This window comes from Talpa occidentalis, unplaced genomic scaffold (genome assembly GCF_014898055.3).
Source record: "Talpa occidentalis isolate TD23 unplaced genomic scaffold, MPIMG_talOcc4v2.1 talOcc4.4, whole genome shotgun sequence".
NCBI lineage: Eukaryota > Metazoa > Chordata > Mammalia > Eulipotyphla > Talpidae > Talpa > Talpa occidentalis.
Window position 1 is genome coordinate 105,038,175 of NW_023604295.1, and position 23,324 is coordinate 105,061,498.

Genomic DNA, 23,324 nt, shown 5'->3' on the forward strand with positions numbered 1-23,324 from the left:
TGGAAAAAATACTTTTAAGGAATGTGTTAAGGAAAAGAATAAGGATGAACTAAGTAAGCTACTGAGAAATCATGTAAGCTGAAGTATAGGACGACTTAATTTTGAAAAATGAAATTCCATATCTTGCTAACATCAATTATACTAATGAGAATGGAAGTCGGATTGGATTGATTGCTTGGAGTGTAAAAATTTTGTTATCCAGATATATAAATAAATTATTGATTAGATATTAGGTTGAAAAGAAATGTAAATGTTATAATCCCTAATTAAAAAAAGGAAATTACCTTTTCTTAATTAAGATTAATTCAGCCAGGCCATGCTGATAAAAATTTTGTTGTCATGCCAACCAATAGGGCTATATTGCTCTATCTTATAAAGTACTAAATCTTACTGTGCACTAATGAATTCTGGAGTAGTTTTAAGTTCTATTAAGTGTATTTTGCTCTAGTGATATTATCAAGTAAAACTATTCAAAATCATGAGAAATGAAACATGAGATATTGTTTTTCAAAGAAGATGCAAACTAGGAAGGGGAAAAAGTATGATGAACCTGTACAAAACTATCCTGATGCATGTAACAAAATGTATCAGAATACCAGGGCAAGCTGATGAATAAGAAAGTGAATAAAATTCTAATCAATTTGACTAGTTTTTCTTCCTTATGTAACATATATTCAAACTAAACAATAACAGGTTACCATGGGGAAAACTACTTGGCTGTTATCAACAATGGGTTTTCAACTTCCATGTTCTACCTTGACACCTTACATAAATAATAGAGCACCATTTTATATGTTTTCAATGTCTGTGGAAAAATTAGAGAATGAAGCACTATCAGAGGATATGAGGATTTTTTTCTTCTTTCGCTCTTACAAAAGCACTTACTAAAAATGCTGTTGTAAGCAATCTTCACCCATTATTTAAGTATTCATTTAGTCTACTCTTACAAAATAAATATATAGGACAGTATCTCCTTCACTGAGTATGGCATGCTGTATTTTGTTTTTATGTTTCTTTTATGAATTAAAGTAGCATGAATAGCCATGGGATGTAAGAAAAAATTTCAAACTACCTAACCCAATGACTTTGTGCTACTCACAATTTTATGTTTCTGTACTATGTAAAAAATAGGATATTTTACATATATGCAATTTGATTGAATCCCTAAAACAAGTAGGTCTGTTTTTACTTCTCTTATATAACATAGTCAATAGAAATTGAATAGAGACAGTTCTTGCCCCTAAAAATCTGTATAGGTCAGGAAATGCGAATGTTTCAAAAGACAAAGGAGTTATCTCTGAAAGGAACTAGAAATTACTTTTTTTTTTTTTTCCCTGCTTCTTTGCTTTTAAAGAATACATGCAGTGCACTAAAAGAACCTGAGAAAGGATCTGGATATATACTGAGCATTGCAATCCTTTTAAAGAACAGTGTTTTTTGTTGTTTTCTTTTTAAAGATTTATTTATTTATGCATACAACAGCTGGGGTACAGGCCAGAGATGTGGCGGGGTGGGAGGGGGAGAGAGGATTCACCAGAGACAGAGCGGGGAACAGAACAGGCAGACTGACTGAAATACACTGCTGAGGGGAGCAGTGGGTGAGGCAGGAGAGGTCTGCTACACCATGTGGGTTGTTCTCTGGCTGGCCCAGGATCATGCTGCAGAGGCTGTGGATTGCTTCATAGTGTGGTGCTTAACCCCTTGCGCCACCAGGGAGGCCCTAAGGAACAATGTTTTGCTTACATATTTTCTCTTTTCTTTCTACCATTTTTTTTTTTTATTTATGCTGGCCTTAAGTACTTTTTGTTTTATTTTGAAGTTGCTGACAAACTTCCTCAAAGATATTCCTAAGGAAGCATTTAATTCTAATACTTTAGTTAGCAAGTTGGTGTTTGAGACAACTGATAAAACACAGTACTGCCTAGATAATTTCATCACTCATGATTGATTTGCAAAGGCCCAGAGCTCCTTGCCTAGAGTCATCCAGGTGTATTGCTTTCCCACAACTCTGGGGGTATCACTGGTTGAGATAAAATTGAGCTGGATATCAATGCCCCTCTCAACAATTGGATACTGCATTGATCTAACCTAGACAATGTGTGATACTAGGAACATGAATAACAAAATAAGGCAACACAGGACCTCCCCAGTGGTGCAGCGGTTGAGCGCTGGGTTGTGAAGCTGCCTGCAGCCTCTGCAGCGCCGGTTTGATCCCCGGCAGCTCCCCGGCCACCGGAGGAGGGTCCCACATGGTGTGCAGACCTCTCCTGCCGCCCTCTGCAATGTACTTCTGTCCTTCTGCCTGCTCTGCTCCCCATTCTGGCTCTGGTGAATTCTCCACCCTCCCGCACTCGCTTCTGACTGTACCCAGTGCTTGTATAAATAAATAAATAAATAAATATTTAAAAAATATATTATTAAAAAAAAATAAGGCAACACAAAACATATTAGGATACAATAAAATCAGTTTCATATAGTCCAATATTATTACAAATATTCACAATAATGTAATTTATATACGACTACATATATTTCCCTTTTTTGCAAAAAATAAAAGCAATTTGTTTCTTTTGTCATAACACATATAGTTTATGGATCTATATCTCACCCTCCTGTGAAGAGTGGAAACCTCCTTTCTCTGATATCTATATCAAAATTCCTTCAGGAATCATCCAGCAAAGATTTACATAGCAGTACAATATATCCAAAATTATTTTCTGATTTAAGATACTTATTATCTATGCACTGCTAATTACTTGCAATTTTACCTTCTATAATTAGACTCATATGTTGACTAAAATATAGTCTGTAATGCTGAATTGTGTATCTGTTTTTCAGTTAGATTGTTCTGCTTGAATGTATTTATGACATATATATTCTACTCTGTGTATATGCATATTTTCATATTTGTTTATTCATTTTTAAGAATTAAGATTTCAATTTTACCAAATCCACTCAACTTACATATCTTGAAGTTTGTGTGACATACACTATATCATTTTTATGTTAGAAATGTTATCATTTTTAATTTTTTATCTTTTATTTTTAATTTAATTTATAATCACATGTGTTATGTAAAATATTACATTTCATATAATATTAAGAGTTATGGCAAGAAAATTCTGATGCGTGTATATGTGAATATATATGTATTTATAGGTATTTACGCACAGAACTTTTTCAATATCAAACTAATCAAACTCAGTGTATATTTTGTATATCAAGTCACCCAATAATTAACTCTATTTTAAAGGCTAAGTGTCATGTGCATGTTAAGATTCCATGTATATAGTAATTTTCTGGCCAGTTCAAATTTAAGTATACCTTATGGCCCTTAGAAATACAATGCAGCATAGAGACCTCAAAACCCAGAATCCACATGTATCAACAACTCATGCTAAAACAATACTCTTTGAAAATCATTTCAGCAGGAATGCTATGTTTCAAATATTAAGAGTGCAAGATAGGAATGTTATGCTAAGTAGACTATGATTACAAGAAAACACACTCAACTGAATAGTCTGTTGAAATAACACTTGACTTAAAAAGGCAATTACTATGACCAAGGACAAGAAGTCTGCTATGATGTCTCCAAAATTTTCATTGAGTTCCATAAGGAAAGTTATTTTCTTAAAAAAGAAAAAAAATCACAGATTTTTAAATACAACTCACACACTGTTTTGAACTTGCCCACCCACAAGGCTAATACAAGTTTTATTTTACTTAGGATAGTCCTAGTTGTAGCTTTTCAAGTTTTCTATGTGGACCTGAAAATATCTAACATAATTTAAGAATATAAGAAAAATAAGAAAAATATGCATCTTGTTCTCAGAGAAATTATCCCAAATGAGGGATGGAAATTAATAATTTCCTCTTGTTAAGTGCTCCTGAAAAACAGCGATGATGGGGAAGGGGAAAGTTAGTAGAGCCCACAGGCTAGGATTTGGAGTAGGAGTGAGGTAGAGATGAGGACAAAGAAAACTTATGGCTGGTATTCATTCATCTATCACACATTCTTCTGCTAAATTCCCACTAGAAACCAGATACAGCTCTAAATGTAAACAATATTTGGAGTACAAATAGGTCTCATAGTTTGAATTCCTAAAAGTTACATCTTTAACAAGTAATGATTGAATTTACAACAAAATATCATGAACAGGGTAACTAAAAAAACAAACAAACAAAAAACAAAAACAAAAATTTATTTCTCACAGTCCTGGGGACTGGGAAGTCCAAGATCAAGGTGCCAGGATATCTGGTGTCTGATGAGGGGGCCACTTCCTAGCTTGAAGAGAACTGACTTCTTGTAGGCACCTAACTTGCATATAGTAGAGAGAGAGAAAAACAAGTTTACTTGTGGTTTTCTAAAGGGCTCTAATCCCATTAATGAGATTCCACCCTCATGATCTAATTACCTCCCAAGTTTCCCCAGCTCCTAATATCATCATAATTGGTCAACATGAACTTGGGGCAGAAACAAAAATGCAGATCATTGGACCTCCCTGGTGGCACAAGGGGTTAAGATGCAACCTATAAACATAGGGGCGCAGGTGCCCTTTTGAATTAATGTTTCTGTGTCATTTGGATAAATACCTAGGAGTGGAATTGCTGGATCATATGGAAGCTCTATCTTCAGTAGGTTGAGGAATCTCTACCCAGATCTCCATAGTGGTTGGACCAGTTTGCACTCCCACCAGCAGTGCAGGAGAGTTCCTTTTTCTCCACATCCTCGCCAACATTTGTTGTTGCTAGTTTTTTTAATATGTGCCATTCTCACTGGTGTAAGATGGTATCTCATTGTAGTTTTGATTTCCATTTCCCTGATTACAAGTGATGTTGAACATTTTTTCATATGCCTGTTGGCCACAATGGAATATTACTCAGCAATCAAAAAAGATAAACTCAAGCAAAATGCAGCAACATGGATGGAGCTAGAAGGGATCATGCTTAGCGAAATAAGCCAGAAATAAAAAGAAAAATACCGGATGGTCTCAATCATAACAGGAGTTTAGAAAACCTAAATAAGGGACCAGGAAAAAGAATAACTATAATAAAGAAAAAATCTAAATGAACAAGCAAAGATAAACCAGAGACATGCTACGGGGGTGCAGGGGGAGGAGGGGTTGGGGTCAAAATAAGGTGGGTGCAATTGTATGGGGAATATAACCAAGATGAAAATGCATACATTGTGTAAAAATGAAAAATGATTTAAGAGATATATAAAAAATTAAAAAATAAAAATATGCAAACTATGAAGCTATTTTCAGCCTCTGCAGCATGAGTTCAATCCCCGCTGGCCAGGGAGAAACCCACATGTCACAGCTGACCTCTCCTAACTCGATCACTGCTCCCCTCAGCAGTGTATTTCAGTCAATCTGTCTGTTCTGCTCTCCACTCTGTCTCTGGTGAATCCTCTCAACCCCCACATCTCTGTCCTGCACCCCAGTTCTTGTATGCATAAATAAATAAATCTTTAAAAAAATCATCATAGTGTACATAAAGAAGGAAGTAGGCACACAATGTGATATGCCTACACCCCTGACTGCAGGATAATACCTGACAAGAATTTCTGATACATAGTAGAGAAAGGATGTTTCCCATCTTAACAGAAGATCCACAAACTATATGTGTTATGACAGAAGAAACATTGTTGTTGTGAAAATAGCAATTTCTTATTCTTTGACCAGTTTCATTTTCTTGCTGAAGACTTTTGAATTCTCAAAATTAATCATGTTTTCCACATATGGGAGATGACTTTGCGGATGTGTAAGAGTGCAAAACAGGCCATAAAGTTGGGAATAGATTTCTAATTGTATACCATAATTATATTTACTTAATACCATTTTTCATAATTCAAGAAAATTATTGATTAAAAGGAGCGCTAAGAAAATAAATATTTTGCACATTTATATATGTGTATACAGAATTGCAAGATTTCCTATAAAATGAATTCACATTTGGTAAAATTAAACAGTGTCAAAATATCGATATTAAACTCTAAAATATAGAATAACTAAGATTCATAAATGAATAATGCTTTAGAAGTAGACTATGATACAGTAAATAGGGACAAATTATCTGCTTTCAGATAGAAAAAGAGTTATTCAGTCCACAAGTATGTACTGACCATCCAGTAGGTCATAGTAACAATGCCAAGTCTACAAGCTTTAACCAAGAATAAAGTGGACATCATCTGTCCCAGTGTACATGTAAAGAGCTTTCAATTGGGTAAATCAACAAACCTCCTGAGAACTATGCCAGGCATTAGAGGTCAGCTATATGTCCAATAACCTACCCATCAATAATCACCAAATCCTGACAAGGATAATAATTTTATAAAATATTAGGTCAGATGTAAAAAACTGAATAATATTGGTGTTTTTCTTATTTTTCTTCTTTTTTCTAAAATTACATGTTAATAATTTCCTGAACACCAATTTCATTTTTAAACCTTTCCTCTGACCTTAGGAGCTGATGCTGTGGAAGCTCAGTGTAAAAGATTTGAAGTGAGAGCGAGTGAAGATGGCAGGGTGCTGTTTTCTGCAGATGAAGATGAGATAACCATTGGGGCCGAAAAGCTGAAAGTTACAGGTACTGTAGATTGAGGTCTTGGAACATGGACCTGAATAAGAAATTACATTTTTAGATATATGATTCCTATGCCTAAAGTTGAGTTCACAGCACTGGATTTTTCAGTAGACTTCAAATAGAATACTCCAGTTGTGGTTGCAGAAGAGAATACAAATATTACTGATATTAAAGTAAAACTGCATGTCTCTGGCTAAAGTAGGTGGAGGAAAGTGGCTGTGGATGAGAGAGAAAATGTGGAGTGCACACATTGAGTTAAGATACGTGAAAGAAATACAAATGTAAATGTGAACTTTTAAATGAAATGGGGGAAAGGTTACATTATAAGTAAACTAAATTAATATTAAGGGCGCATAATTATCTTCAAAAGTACATAAATGAAGAAATAGTGCTAATCACATATTATTTAGAAGCTCTTAAACTCGTTAATCTAATATTACAGTCATTAAAGTCAACCACCAGTTAAAATACAAATATCAAAAACAAAACATCCCAGAAAGTTAAAAGCAGAACTGGGAGAAGGAAATAATTGAATAAAGACTAGTTCAAATATTTACTTCCCTTTGATTAACTGATTTGTGAATGTGAGACATATTTTTGACTATATATTTTTAAATATTTTTAAATTCCCCAAATGTCTGCATTTTTTAAACAATTTAAATGTGTTTGACTTAGTATTTCCCAAATTTGAAACAGTCCCCCGTAATCTCTATTATATTTATTAACTTTATTAACTTTAGTTTGACCTAAATAAATACATCCTGTGGGTAATGTGAGAGCAATCACATGGTAATTAATGAATATAGGCTTTGCTCTCCATTGATTGAAAGGATGATAACTTTTGTGCTTAGTTTATACATGTGTACACCAGTGGGTACTTATGCGTTCATATGAGTGTTTGGCGTTTTCTGAGCACAGTGAAGACATTGTATCTTTGTTTTAATTAAGAGATATTATGAGTGTTCTTTAATGTCTGAGGTTTAAGTGGATTTTAAGTGGTGAACTTTTAAATGTCAATTAAAATAACAAAGATTCTTAAATGGGGAGCCTCACTGGCATCCCTGGACTGTCATACCACTATCCTACTGTTCTTCATGGCCTCCTTTCTCTAAGGAGAGTTTCCTACTGAGTAGTTGTAGTCCTCACCATCAGGTTGGTGCTAGAGATGATCCCTGCGATGCCCATCTTCCTCTTCTCCCTTTCTTCTTAAAACTCCTGGAATGATAAGGAAAGGAGGCATGCACATGGGACGAAAATTGACATTCCTGGGTTCTGAGAGGTGTGAGAACAACAAAAACAAGCAAAATATTCTTAAGAGTTTTGGTTGGAACAGAGCACAAAAAATCAGAAAGGATATTGACTTGTAGGTGCTAACGTTTTAGTTGCTGGTTGGTACACAATTGGGGAACATGGCTAGAAATAGACTCATGGGGACTGGGAAATTTGATTTCAATATTTAAGAATCTTTGAAATTTTGTAGTGTATGCAGTAACCAGCTTTGATGGCAACATAATTCTGAGATTGCTTTTTAGGATATTACATACTCAAATTATTTCATTTATATTCACATATCCCCATGGGTACTTTGCATGTGTAAGTGAAGTGCTAGAGCCCTCTCAGCTTTTATGACTTAATAGAATTGTAACTTTCTCTGATCTTTATATTACTTTGACTTGTCACCTAAGGTTGTAATGAAGCACTACCTTCACAAAATTGGACCCATTGACTGTATTTTAAAAATTTCTTTGAGAGCCTACCCAGTGGCGCAGCTGTTGAGCACTGGGCTGCGAAGCTGCCCACAGCCTCTGCAGTGCTGGTTCTATCCCTGGCCACCAGGTAGGGTCTCACAAAAGAGGGTCCCACATGGCGCGCAGACCTCTACTGCCGCCCACTGCTCCCCTTAGCAGTGTACTTCATCAGTCTGCCTGTTCTGCTCCCCGCTCTGGCTCTGGTGAATTCTCTCACCCTTCTGCACTTCTGGCTGTACCCAGTGCTTGTATAAATAAATAAAATAAAATTTTCTTTGAGATGGGTGGATGATCATCTTTATTTTCCTCTTTTATTCTGGTAGTCTGATTTCCATCTTTGGACTGACTATAAATTGGACTCAACTCAGGGTGAAAAATCTAAGTATTTTTGCTTTTCAGTTAACTACCTTTGGGCAGTCATCTATAGTAACATTATGCTTATCTCTCCTTCCTTCACTTCCTCATTCTTCCTCCTCTCTCTGTGTATCTGTGAATATGTGTGTGTGTGTGTATATATAATTTATGTGTGTGATATAGATATGTGATGTATGTATAGATTCCTACATAGATATGATTCATTCAGCCTTCTTGTCATTTCCTTATGTCAAAAAAAAATGTATGCACAGTTTTGTACTTATTCAAAATTCCATTATTTATTCTATGTTTTCCAGTATGTCAATATATTTTCCAACAGTCTGTACCCTATGCTTTCAGAAGGTCCTAAATAGTAAAATAATATAATCTTGATGTCACAGTTACAGAATCAAGGCATATTTTTATAATTGGTTGAAGAATAACACTTGGAATGAAAGAAATAACAAATCTATGAGAGTTACCTCTAACAAATAACCTGACTTTTAATCTGATTTTTATATACAAGAGACTCCATACTGATGTCAAATAAATGCTAGGTTACAGAGTATTATAGTTTGATTAGAATGTCCCTAGTGTTCATTTACATTTCTGTTTCACACACATGCACAATCTCAAATTCCTGCAAGTTCCTTATTCCTTTACCAGAATATCACGTATTCTCTTTATAGTAGAATTATTCCTTCCTGTCATATTTCTAAAATAAAGAAAATAAAGATATCAAAGGCAAATGCAATTTAGAATTCCACATGCTTAGAGGAGAAAATTGTGCATAGCATAGCATGCAATTTAAGGGCGCTGGGATTGATTAGTAATCTCACATAAATTTTAAAGCAGTGCTTGAATCATTTGACAAATAACACTACAAAGAGACACTGACTTTAAGGTCTCATATAAATTAGGTAGCTGTGCTGACAACACATCAAAGTAACATGTGACAAGAGATCTCTGTGAGGTTTATTCTAGAATTTTAAGTTTGTGGCACAAAAATTTCCACTTAAGCAATAGCCATAGGAATTAAAATTAACCCTGACTGACTATATTTTACAGACAATGATATTTTGTACATGGACTTCCTTTGTAGGGCAACAGAAATGGATGCATTTATTTGGACAATGTGTCTATACATGTAAAGCAAAATCATGTGTAACTGAATGCATTTGTATAGTATAGCTAAGAACATTTAACATTTACCTTTTTAGAAAGTAGCAGAAATTTTCCTGAAGCAATGAACTCTTCTCATGGCTCTGGAAGATTAGAAGTATAATGGCAAATGGCTATCCAGACCCACTCCCATTATATATAAAATATACTTGTATATATTTATATAAATAAATTAAATTACAGACTCTGAAATTTAATACTTTCAGGTAAAGTAAATCAACTGAGATTTTCACTGCCATTTGTATTCTAAGTTGCATATTAACTTACAAAACAAAATGCAAGTATAATCATTCACTTTTCTCAAAAGTTGCATATTAACTTACAAAACAAAATGCAAGTATAATCATTCACTTTTCTCAAATTAAAGGCATTCGCCCTATAGAATAATTTCATGTTAAATTAAAAACTATTACTTGGATTTAGACCTCTCTTTTTGTGACTACAATAGAAAAGCAGAGAATGGTTGAGTGTGAGAAGAGAAAGGACATCTCTCTTTTTTTCCCTAGGCAGTAGACATTAAACCGGCAATCTGAAAGAATACTGAATCCCAGTTCTGTAGCCATCCTGTGCCCTAGTGTTTTTTTGAAAGCCAAGAGCATCCCTCCTTTGTCTCCATTCTAATTGAGTGATTGGAAAGATAGACAAGTTCAAATGCTCGTTTGACAACAAAAGAGAAGATTTTCTGAAAAGCTGTCCTTTAAATTAAACACCAGACTTCTGGGTTGAAATCAATATGTTCTGGTTTGTTTTTATTAGTTAGTCCTCTACATCCTTGTTCTTGTCTATTAAATTAACACACCATGATAGGGTCAGCTTTGAAATCAACCTTTCTGTTAGGAAGGACCATTGTTACTTGAGCTGTCCAAATGCCAAGAACATGGTAACACTCAGCCAACAGGATGGAGCTGCTTGGCCTGAATAGCTCCTGAAGATATGTGATTACATCAGGCACTTTAGAAACGTGATATACAATCACTTTATTTTCTATGGTGTGGCATTTCAATTATATGGACTAGGATAAATCACTCAATTCAGTTTATACTTGTTTTTTTTTTTTTAACTTACTGAGGATAAAGATTTTAGAAACACTAAAGATTAGTACCACTCAAAGTTTCCCCCCATAATCTTCAGGTAAACTAATTACAGCTTTTCAAGTATATAAATAATGAACTTTGAATCTTAAAAACCTAAGCTGTTTCCTCTGAACATCTTACTGGCAATCCTCTCTGAGAATTCCCTAATTTTACCAAGTCATGTTTAAAAGTTTCTACTTTTAATAAAGCAAAACTTTATGAAATGTGAAAAAAGACATTAAAGAGGATAGATTATTTAAAATAAAGGACTGTGGCTTGAATTATCTGTGTATGTTGGTTTTTAAATGTTCTATTGATTATTTTGGTGCTATATTTATGTACCTTAGGTCCATAAAATGTCCTAGTTATATAATTTATTCTGCCATTGTGTAAATAGTATTTTATTCCTATAGCGATGAAGTTTTTAAAAATATACACTACTTATAGAACATGGTCTGCTAATTGCTTATAGTTACTTTGTTTCCTTGCTGATATTTGCTCCTAGATTCTGCCCACATTCCTTTTCAGGCTTTCCACTGTCCTTACTTCAGGAACATTAGGTTGAGCCCCTCTGATGGTTCAAATCTCTCCAATTTCCCTTTTGGTTGCATCATTTTTACTTTGTTTCTGCCAGCTGCTAGAAACAGGTTATCTACCTTCAATATATCCTGTCATTGCATTGCCTCCTTACATGATCCAGATACCTGGATAATCTAGGATCATCTCCCCATTTTAAGGTCAATTGATTAGTAACTCTACTGACATCCTTAAAATTTGTCATGTCAGATAACATACACATAACAATAACATAAATATGAGATAGTATTTGATATTTAAAATATCAAATAAGGAATATTTGATATTTTAAATAGTTATAAGGAAAAATAAAACATTGGATGATGTTTGAATAAAGAAAACAAAATAAGAAAAGTGAAAATTCATGAAGTCAAAGATGTATATTCATTATTTTAAAAATGAAAAATTATATACTTTACTAGGTAGGAATATTTGAAATCTTCTTGGAAAAATGTAGAAAGAAGGTTGAAAGATGCTTATATTGTCCCAAATTACAGTCACTCAAACAATGTAGATTTTATTTTTCTCTCATAAAACACTAGAAAGATATACAGGTTTGTCAGGCATTGAGTGATATAAATTCCTTAGAACTTACAAATCTGCTACCCTCTGGCCAGGTTAGTGAACTTCCCCATACGTTTGAGGCTATCACATGCCATTATCTCTGTGTTATAGAATGGGAGAAATTAATAAAGGTGAAAGTAGAGAGAGATTTTTCTTAGAATATCTCAACCTGGGGGCCTCCCTGGTGGCGCAGGGGTTAAAGACAGTGCTATCAAGCTATTGCCAGCCAGTGCTGTAGGAGTTCAATTACTCAGCCTGCCTGGGAGGTGACCCACATGGTGCAGCAGAACTCTCCTGTCTCGCCCACTGTTCTCCTCAGCAATGTATTTCAGTCACTCTGCCTGTTCTGTTCCTCACTCTTTCTCTGGTGAATCCTCTCACCCCCCGCACCTCTGATCTGCACCCCAGATCTTGTATGTATAAATAAATTAATCTTAAAAAACAAAAGAATATCTCAACCTGGAAATGGCACTCATCACATATTTATTCTATTGCCCAAAATTTAGTCATGTGCTACATCAGACTTTAAGGGTAGCAGAGAAATAAGCTGTAACTGGTGTCTATGTTTGTTAATATTTACTTGGGATGGGAATTTCTATTAATGAAGGAAGACTAGATTAAATTAGAAAATGAACGATTTTTACCACAGAAAGTGATTTAATAATAAAGAATCTCATACTGTAACTTCAAAGGGAAAGAATGAAGAAAAATGCATAGTTTAAATATCATGCATTAGGGCCTCCCCAGTGGCGCAGCACTTGAGCGCCGGGTTGCGAAGCTGCCCACACCCTCTCCAGCTCCAGTTCGATTTCTGGCCATGGGGTGAGGGTCCCACATGGCAAACCTCTCCTGCCACCCGCTGCTCCCCTCAGCAGTGTACTTCGTCAGTGTGCCTGCTCTCCTCTCCGCTCTGGCTCTGGTGAATTCTCTCACCTTCCCACGCTTCTGACTGTACCCAGTGCTTGTATAAATAAATAAATAAATAAATCTTTAAAAAATAATAAATAAAATAAATAAATGCCATGCATTAGATAATATCTGTCTTTAAAATGATATTTAAATTTGTTCTATTCTTCAATCACATCCACATCAATATCCCTTATTCCATTATACCTATTGCAAAAGACTTCTATGCATGTAATTCTGTAGATTTATTTTCTAAAAGTCATTGCATTCAAAAAGTCAAGTCATTCAGGAAATCAGGACCATATCTTCACATTGTCATCTTCATGAACCTGAAAACTTACTTCCACTACTAAGATTCTTTTAATTTGTAATATGGCATTTTTCATATTCCTTCCAACACACATACTTTATTTTGATTTGTCAAGCCTCTCAATCTTCCATCTTTTAACTACTTTAAATGCTTGAAGTCAAGAACTGAGTTTCAATTAAAGTGGACATTCTTACTTTTAGGCAACTCAGAATTCCTAGCATTGAATCAAAGGAGTCAAGCCAAAATCAACAGAGGAATCTAACACTGAAATACCAGGAAAATCATATATAAACATCAAGTCCAGAAAATTAACAACAGAGGTAAATTTGGAGATTGACACAAATTTGATAGAGATCAAATTTGTATGAAGTGAAGTTCAAAACAAATAATTGGGTTTGCTTTGTATGAAGGGTAGAAACCAACCTTGAGTATTGCATATCCATTGATGGGTAAAAGGTCTATAGTTATCTATCACCCATTAGTCTGATGGCAGGTGAACATATATTTCTTTTCTTCCCTCTTATTATTAATTTATGTCAATATGGAATTATAAAGTCTTATTTCATTCAGTAAGTCAAATTTCTTATTTTCATTATACATGTTGGTATTCAAAATGCCATTGGAGGACACTTCAAACTAATTCCTCCTGTCTTTTTTGACTTGTTCCCATCCTTAATTGAGCATTTCTTTCTCCTATAGCAAAAAAAGGGCATATCTTTTTTATTATTTTTTTTTCTCATTCAGCTTTAGTATCAAGTATTTTTTTTCAGGTAGCCTTTATTGTTTTTATTTTTCAGTATAGATTTGTACTTTGAAGGAAAATCTGAGAACTAGCAATGTTCAATTTTGCTGTAGTCACTGATCCCTAGCCATCCGTGTATTCAGAAATAAGACTGTGTTTGGATAGATAGATAGATAGATAGATAGATAGATAGATAGATAGATAGATAGATAGATAACAAATACATATTAAGTCACACTGTATTTTTTATCTATTCATATGTGTTGAAAACCATGAGTTCCCACCAGTTATTCCAAATGAGCATCAGAGTTCATCTAGCTATACCCTTTTCCATAAATGTATCATTCTTTTCCATGGTAAGAAACCTGTCTTCTTTTCAGTATATTTAATTATTTGGACATAAGGCCAAATTTACAAGCCTCAAAGATTTCAGTCCTCTCTAATTCCCTTCCCACTTGGGTCATTGCCCCTCTCATGCTTCCTTTCCAAGTTCCATTGACACCATCTTTGTATCACCCCACATGTCACTAGCTTGTCTTTTTACTTCCTACTTCCTATATTTGGCTTCTGCTTCCACTAGCCTGTCTCTGCCCTTGGTTGTCTGCCTTTCGGATAAGTAGGAAAGAAAGGAGGAATAAGAGGGAGAAATGGAGAAAAGGAAATGACAGGGAAGGAAAAGGAGAAAAGAAGGACGGAAAGAAGTATATTCCATTTGCCATCTTGGGTCATCCTTCTACTTTTGTAGCTATAGGCCTTTGACCCATAAATGTAGATACAAAGACTCAAAATTGGTTTCTACATTTAATATATTGCAACATGATTGTAACTTGTAATGCCAACTAAAAATGTCAAAACAGTTATGGGATTAGAAAAACACCATTTGACAATCATTGCAGTAATAATTATTTAAGACAAAAATAGCAATGAATGGTAAAAATGTTTGTGGGAAATGAGGTGAGACTTGAATTTTAGATAGCCACAAAGCATATTTAAAACCTAAACATTAATTGTAAAAGACGAAAGGAAATTTACATTGGTAAACACTAGTTATCATCATCTTCTTCAAATGGTAAAATTACAATTAATCATATCCTAATAATTTAGTTGTTACAGGTTCTGTCCTCCATTTGACAAATAGTGACGACTTGGAAATTATTTTTGAGATACTGTTTCGCTGAAAACAACTAAGACATCTTTAATTTTAACCTATTAAGAACTATCATAGATTTATTCAATAATAAAATATATTCCAGACAATGATAGCTTGCCGCTGACTACAACTGTGTTCAGTTTCAAGACACTGTAGCTGTCGTGAAAGGTGAAATGAGGATAGGGGAGTAGGGTTTAGAGAGGAAGAGTCTGGCAGTAATTAATGGAAGGATTCAAGGTGTAATGATTAAGAACATTGCCTCTGGCATTACAACTCCACTGTTTTCTAGAAAAGCAATCATGGACAATTTAGCTAGTAGGCCTCAAAGTCACTGGTTCCTCATCTCTATAATAGTAGAATAATAAATAAAAACATCTCACTGAATTTCCATTGAATTAAAATGAGCTGATCTGTGTCAAGCATGATGTTTGACACATAGTAAGTAGTCAAAATGTAAGAAATTGTTATAAAAATATAAAGGCATTTCTTTAGTATTGTATATTATTGAAATGGCATTCTTCCTCTTAATAACACTTACTGTAAAGACCTCCTAAATGTAGTGTTTTTTCAGTTTTCTCCTTCTATATATACATAATTATTATGTACAAAATAATGTTAAACATTTTATGTAATACCGAAAAAAATACTCAATTTTTGACTGAAGTGACTTAGTAGATTTTTCAGAGGTATTTAAGTGAAAAATGATGTGAGATCAGAAAGTAAAGTAAAATAAAAAATGAATGTATACATGTATTGCTCATTAAATTTTAGAATGCAAAAGCACCATCAGTAATCAAAATAATGGGACCGATAACATCGGTGTAACCTTTGTCACTGACAATGCAGTCATTCATATTAATTCATTTGCTCTTCAGTATTTAGGGAAATATACATTACATCTTTATTTTGTAAACTGCCTCAAATTAAGTGATTTGCACCAAATATACACAGATATAATGTCAACCAGTGATAGATCTGAGTGTCCTCACTATTCCATCATATCTATGTCAATGTATGCATTACTATATAACATATTCAGATCCTGAATAAGAATTTCTGGAACAAGGAGAGATTCTAGGATCTGACTTATTTAATAGCTGAATCATTATTTCAAGAATATTTATTTCATAGGTTACAAAAGTTACAGTTAAACAAAAATGAGCACATTTAAATACTGTATATCTGATTTTCTCAACCAATTCATAGAAAACTTCTGGAATAACCTCTCTATGCAAACTGCACCTATGCAAACTGGAATCTTAGGATATGCCAAATAATGTCAAGGAAAGAAACTGAGATAAATGATTGATGTTATAATCACTTTGGAAAAACAGCAAAATAATCTTGGTCTGTAATTTAAAAGGTCTGTTGCAATTTGAGAAAGAACTAATTCTAGTTTAAATCAGCTTTATATTCATTAATCAGGATAACCTTTGTCTTCAAAAGGATCTTGCTAGAGCATGTCAAAATAAATGTTACTGGTCATTTCACCTGTGGAGTTTTGTGTGGATGTGTTCTGTATAGGTGGATACAAGTTCTATGTTTATATGAATAATAACCAGGTGAATCTCTCATGTCACAATGAAAGTGGACAGGCAAGAAGGGGGAGAAGGAAAGAAAAAGGAAACATATTAGAAGCTTGAGAGGCTTGCCTATACTTTACAATTACTAAATAGTTGCATTAATTTCCTTTTGTTGTTCTAATAATTAACCACAAATTTGGCGGCTTAAAACAACACAAATTTATTATCTGCAGTTCTGGAAGTTAAAAGTCTGAAATGGTTTTCATTAGGCTAAGTGCAAGGTGATTGCTGGGCTGTGATCATTCCTGGGAGATTCCAATTTGCCTTTTCCAACTTCTCAAGGTCTGTAACATCCAGTGACTCCTGGCTCCTTCCCTCATCTTCAAAGCACAGTAGCTAATAAAATCCGCCACGCCACCATGTCTCTGATTCTTTGTTGTCTGCCTACCATTTTCGCTTTAATGATCCTTGTGATTATTTTGGACCCATTTGGTTAACTTTGCTCTTTTAAAGTGATCAGATTAACTCTCTTAATTCTATTTACAATCTAAGTTCTTGTTATTTTAGAGTAATATATCCACAGATTTCAGGGACTAGGATTTGTGGTGGAAGGATCAGGATAAGCATTATTCTACTACCATACTATTTGATAAATGATGTAATTCTTCAAACAGGATTTTTACTCACAAAACTGAGAGTTCCAGGAAAAATAGGAAAAAGATTATATTTACTACTTTCTTGTTTACATAATTGGTAATGAAAAATAACTGAAATAGGTGTGAGCATATCTGTGCTTAGGTTAGGCCATAAATTCTCTAAAGTCTTTCTTACCTTGCTCTTCTAAATGGGTGTTTGCCTTTGGACAAGCTATTTCTCCCCTCCATGTCTCTATTTCCTGAACTGTAATTAGTGGGTGTTATATTTTATTTCTCTTAAGTTTTACTGTGTGAATTATATTATTTGACTTATATTATTCAGTGTTTAGCATATGATTGAATTAGTTTAGTTATTCAATAAATGCTAAATGTAATCATCAATATCAACAGTAGTAGTATTGTTAGCAGTTGCAGCAGCAGTAGTAGTAAGTGGTAGAAGTAGTTGTAATAATAGTAATATCATTTTGTTTCTTGACTAGTTTTTGATCTAACAAAGTTAATCTAAAAAGCAGTGATAATTTGTATTAAAAATAGTTTATAAATTACTTGAATCGATACCAAAGTAGTTTCTCCTTCAAAATGTGGCCAAATTCAAAAGGAATTTCCAGAGTGTCTCTTAAAAATCTGAGACTGGTATATTCATTCATTAGTGCTTTCTTCTATGGGATGAAGGGGAATTAACTTCATGGAAGGGCGTTTTGGAGTGACTCTGGTATGTTGCTTTTAGTAAGCAGCATGTTATGTCCTCTTATGCTTATGTTCCTAGACTCTGAAAGCAGACATATGCCAGTACACCCTTAGTATGATGCAATAAACATGAGGATTTTCATTCACATCTCTGGCTGAAATCAGATGTGAGTCAAGGAAATATGTCCATGTAGTTAAGAAAATAAAATATATATTTTTTCATTATGACTCTGGACATGAGCTATTAATTGCAGCTTGCATGATTGGAAAATCAGGAAGATGTTTATTGATAATTTAATCACAATATAAATGTTGCCATTTCCTCTATATCAAGTATAGTACTCATTTATAGGAGGCTTTTGACTCACAAATCATTCAACATCACTCCTTTTCCTACATAAACACAAAACTGGTGTTAACTTATGTTTCATTGTATGGTCTCTTTTAAGTTTGTGACTGAAAAATCAAATTATTATTTGATATCAATTGAATATTTATGCTAGTTACTGTGGTCTTTAAGACAAAAAGATAAGAATAAGCTTACAGTAGTCAGTCTTACTTTTTTGTTTGTCAAGTGAAATAAATATCATGAAATCACAACTTTCAAAATGATGTAAGATTTTAATCATTTCAAACTTCCAGCCAAACTTGAATCTTCTCTATTCAATATATATATATTTTAATGTGGTCATTCTCCCTTTCAATGCTTAATGACAGAAATTCCAAGTTTTAAGACCATCAGATTTATCTTTTGACTGCATTAACTAAAAAAAATTATCTCTAAAGGAGATAATAAAATACTTCTATGTAAAATGGCATCTCTTTGGAATACTATACACTTAAGAAAAATTGTATGCATTCTCTGGAGGTATGTGCCTCATTTTTAGAATAAAACCTGTAAGAGTTCTTTTATGTGTTAAAGTGGAAGTTTTTAAGATGAGATTATGGTTTCTGAATTTCTCTGCGACCTCTGTGCCACCAGGGAGGCCCAGATCACTAACTTTAAAACAAATGTTAAATATACCACCCTAATAAGCAATCATAAAACACACAGCATAGTGTTATATAGCGAGAAATATATAATTTTTATCTTATAGATGAGAAAATTAAGTTTCAAGTTATTATCTCAAAGCCATAGTGCCAGGGAAAATATAAATTTACCTGGAATTCAAGATTTCCATTATATCATGTATCCACTCTGATGTGACTTTCATTGAAAAGCTATATATTTTCTGATATTATGTGTGATGCAATAAATATTGACACAGTAATTTAACTGAATAGAAAGCTTTGAATTATGTCACTTTGAGACAAATTAATATTTTCTTATTTCATGTAGGCATTTAGTTGCTTTAACAACAAAAATGTTATGTTGTAATTTGAAATGACGGTAGAAATTTGGTGACACAACATGTTATTTAAATTAGCTATCTAAAATAATATTTGACTACATCACAGAATGGTATGTTTTCCATGGGAAAAAAAAATGTCCTTCTTATCAGTTCCACAAATAATTTAGTCATTTAACACAAATAATTTAGTCATTTAGTCTTATCAGTTCCACAAATAATTTAGTCATTTAGTCATTTAATTTAGTCTACATTTTGACGTCAAGTTTTATGAACCTAAAGTGGAAAATAATGAATACCACTTTATCTCAGCTCTGAGGAAAGTACAAATATGCCAGACAGGTTGATTTTCTACTATCATGGTCACTTCTGAAAAGAGTCAAATAACATTGTGTTTCTTTTGTGTTTTCCTTTTTTTTTTTAAGTAGGTTTTTTTTAATAAACTTTTTTTTTTAAAGATTTATTTATTTATTTATACAAGCACTGGGTACAGTCAGAAGTGCAGGAAGGTGAGAGAATTCACCAGCCACAGAGCGGGAACAGAACAGGCAGGCAGACGAAATACACTGCTGAGGGGAGTAGCGGGCACTGCAGGAGAGGTCTGCACGCCATGTGGGACCCTCGCAGGTGGCTGGGGATCAAACTGGCGCTGCAGAGGCTGCAGGCAGCTTCGCAGCCCAGCGATCAACCACTGCGCTACCAGGGGAGGCCCTGTTTTCCTTTTTTTCAATTATTATTATTATTATTTTTTTACAATGTTTGCTTTCTTTTCTCAGGTGTCATCCCCATAGAATTTCCTCCACCAATTCACCCATGCGCTATCTCTATAGTCCCTTGTGTTCTTCCTGCCCTTGCCCTGGTCTCTCTCCTTCCCCCTGGCCCCACCTGCAACAGTGTTTTTTGTCAGTCTGCCTGTTCTGCTCCCTGCTCTGTCTCTGGTGAATCCTCTCACCCTCCCGCGACTCTGGCCTGTACCCAAGCTCTTGTATAAATAAAAAATAAATCTTAAAAAGAAAAGAATGTTAGCCAGATCCTATTAAGGAATTTGAGTTTGATTCTATAGATAATTGATTTACAGAAGCATTTTAAGTAAAAATTACACAATCAAGTTGTGTTGAAGGACATTATTTGGCAGTAGGAATGAAAGAATAATTGGGAGAAAATAAAAGTGATATTGAAATTGTGGAAAGAAAGAAACTGATAAAAAAAATGTACATCAAGAAAGGGCATCTCAATACCCATCCCTAGCTTGTGGTTTGAGCATTAAGCGCATCATTAAACTGGGATTAATAACAGGAGAAAAAGTCTTTCAAGGGTCAGGTCCTTAAAATACTTCTCCTTATCAATATGTATTAGTTTATATATGTAAGATACCATGTCATGTGCAAGAACAGTGGCATATAAAGACTATGTCTTTGATTTTTCTTTAACCTAGGAAGGGATAACATGCATACTTTAAAATGTGAAATTTCAGAATAAATGTGATAGGTTCTAGTGAGCATTATAGGTAGTAAACCTTCAATATTAGAGCATGAACAAATGACATTTGCCTTAAGATGTTGTAAAATTAGCAAAGAAATTTCAGAGATGTGTGAAAGATAACAAGTCTGAGCTTATGAATGGGGTCAGATCACAGAAGTCTTGAATACTGGGTGAAAGCAGAATCCAAGAAATAATTACAGTTCTTTGTACAAGAGAAATATCAATAGGTTTAGTAAATTTAGTTATGTGTAATCTGTATTTTGTGGAGTTAGCTGAACACAGGGACACCGTTTAGAATATTAAAAGAACAAAAGTAGGAGAGGTGTTTTATGTTGAAATGAACAGATAATTTCTTTTTGAAGAGTAATGATGCTTTCGGAATTCAGAGCAGCTCTTTTAAATGGAGTAAAAGAAATGACAGTTAATAATTTACCTTTGCCAATACAGTGGCTCCATTCCTTCCCCAAAATAATTTATTTTCTGTGATTTATAGGAACAAATTCATTTTGATTTGTAGCTAAGAAGAAATGAGAAGAGTTGTACACGTTTTGACATGTTTGAAAAAAAAATTATTTAACTGTGAATGTTAGAAATTGAAAGTACCTTAGAGATCATGATAGTCAGAACCTAATTTTACAAATAAGAAACTAAAGGCTTTTAAATACTTGTCAAAGATCAAAGAAAGAATTAGTGACATAGCTAGGAATAAACAAAATTTTTCCTTATCCAGTCTGGATAAGGAGGGAGGTAGAGAGAAATGCAAATAAAAAATAAAGCAAGATGTGAAGCCTTCCAAAGAATTTAAAATATACATTAGTGTAGGTTCAAACTTGAAAATAATGAATAAATAGGATTTTTGTGAACATCTGGTGTCTTTCATTTTTGACATTTGGTCTCATTTTGTGGTTTTTTTGTTTGTTTTTTTTTTTTTTACTGAGATATTATTGGTTTACAATACGGATATGGTTTAGTGGAATAGGTTCCCATCTCTTCAGGTGTATGTCACCATTTTTCTTGACTGGTGGGTGTAGATGACTTTGTCCTGTACCTCATCCCTAGTGTACTGATATTTCTTAAGAGTTGTCATGGGAAGAGGGCTGGAGCTTAATGTTCTTTTTCTCTTGAGTTTGGATTCCTGTCATGCTATCTCTTGAAACCATTCCCTTCTTTTACTCCCCTCCAAGAAAAACCTCAAAAAAATATGAATGATCATGATAGAATTTATTGGAAAACCAAAGGCAGTAGTAGGTTTCATTTGGCAAATACTAATATAAATATATTAAAAATATAATTTGGATGTTTCTCCTCTTCTTTAGCTTCCTTACCTACAATGTGAGGTGTCCAGATTTTTTTTTATTTTGGTTTCTTAGTTCCTTTTACATGTGGTTTTTCAATCTTTCTTCTTATTTCTGACTCTTCAGAACAACAAACACTCCATGGCAGACCTTTGAAGTCTTTTATTTAACATGTACAGAGGCCAGGAGAAGACTACTCTCTTCATCTCACTTTCAAATCAGTGAAAATATTTGCTTATTTTGAACAGCTTACATAGACATATTAATGAATGTCTATATAATACTAAGTGCCAGAAAGTAGAAATAGAGAAGTAAAAAAGACCCCTTATATCATATAGAGTAAAAAAAAGTTTATATTTTAATATGTGCCTTTCATTTTTATTAACTAAATTTGTATGTATTAAATAACAAAGGAACAAACTTGAAGATAATAAGTAAATAAGAATATCTTTGCCCCAGATATCTAAACAAGTTCATCCTAGGCCCTCTCCCAATTCTAATGCAGGAATTTAAAAAGCTGTCTAAGGTTAATTAGACTGTTCATTATTCTATCTCATTAATTGGCTACCAGGGTGGTGTGGCTATCATTACTCAAATTCTTCCCTCAGTTATAAGAGCTAATCGCTGTGTATTTTTTCATGTTGGCCATCTGTATGTCCTCTTTGGAGACGAGCCTATTTAGCCTTTGCCCATCTTTTGATTGGGTTGTTTGCTTGCTTTTTCTTGAATTGTATGAGTTCTTTGTAGAATTGGATATCAGCCCTTTGTCAGATGTATGATGTGCAAAAATCTCCCAATCAGTAGAATATCTTTTTTGTTTTAGATAGTTTATTTCACTCGGCAGAGACTTTTTAGTTTGATATAGTACCAATTGCCTATATTTTCTTTGCTTTCTTGCTGTTAGAGATGTCACAAAAATATAACTGAAGCCTATGTCCTAGAGTTTTGTCTATATTTTTTTCTATGTAATCTATGAATTCAGTTTTTACAGCCAAGTCTTGTAGCAGATCTTAGTGAAAAATCCATTTTTCACAATTGAGAATGGTTTTAACTGTGGTTTATTATATATTACCTTTCTCACGTTGAGGTATGTTCCATCTGTCCTTATTTTTAAGGATTCTTATCATAAGAGAATGTGA

The 23,324-nt window shown here is 33.8% G+C and overlaps 1 protein-coding gene across 5 annotated transcripts in view; it reads left to right on the plus strand.

The window, feature by feature from the left end:
* Positions 1-23,324, plus strand: part of SGCZ (sarcoglycan zeta) — an 874,970-nt gene that overhangs the window by 831,625 nt on the left and 20,021 nt on the right. For all 5 annotated transcript variants that reach the window (XM_054700821.1, XM_037525979.2, XM_054700823.1 and 2 more), the window contains one exon: positions 6,469-6,591. In XM_054700821.1, the coding sequence (XP_054556796.1) occupies positions 6,469-6,591 (123 nt within the window). The remainder of the gene's footprint in view (positions 1-6,468; positions 6,592-23,324) is intronic.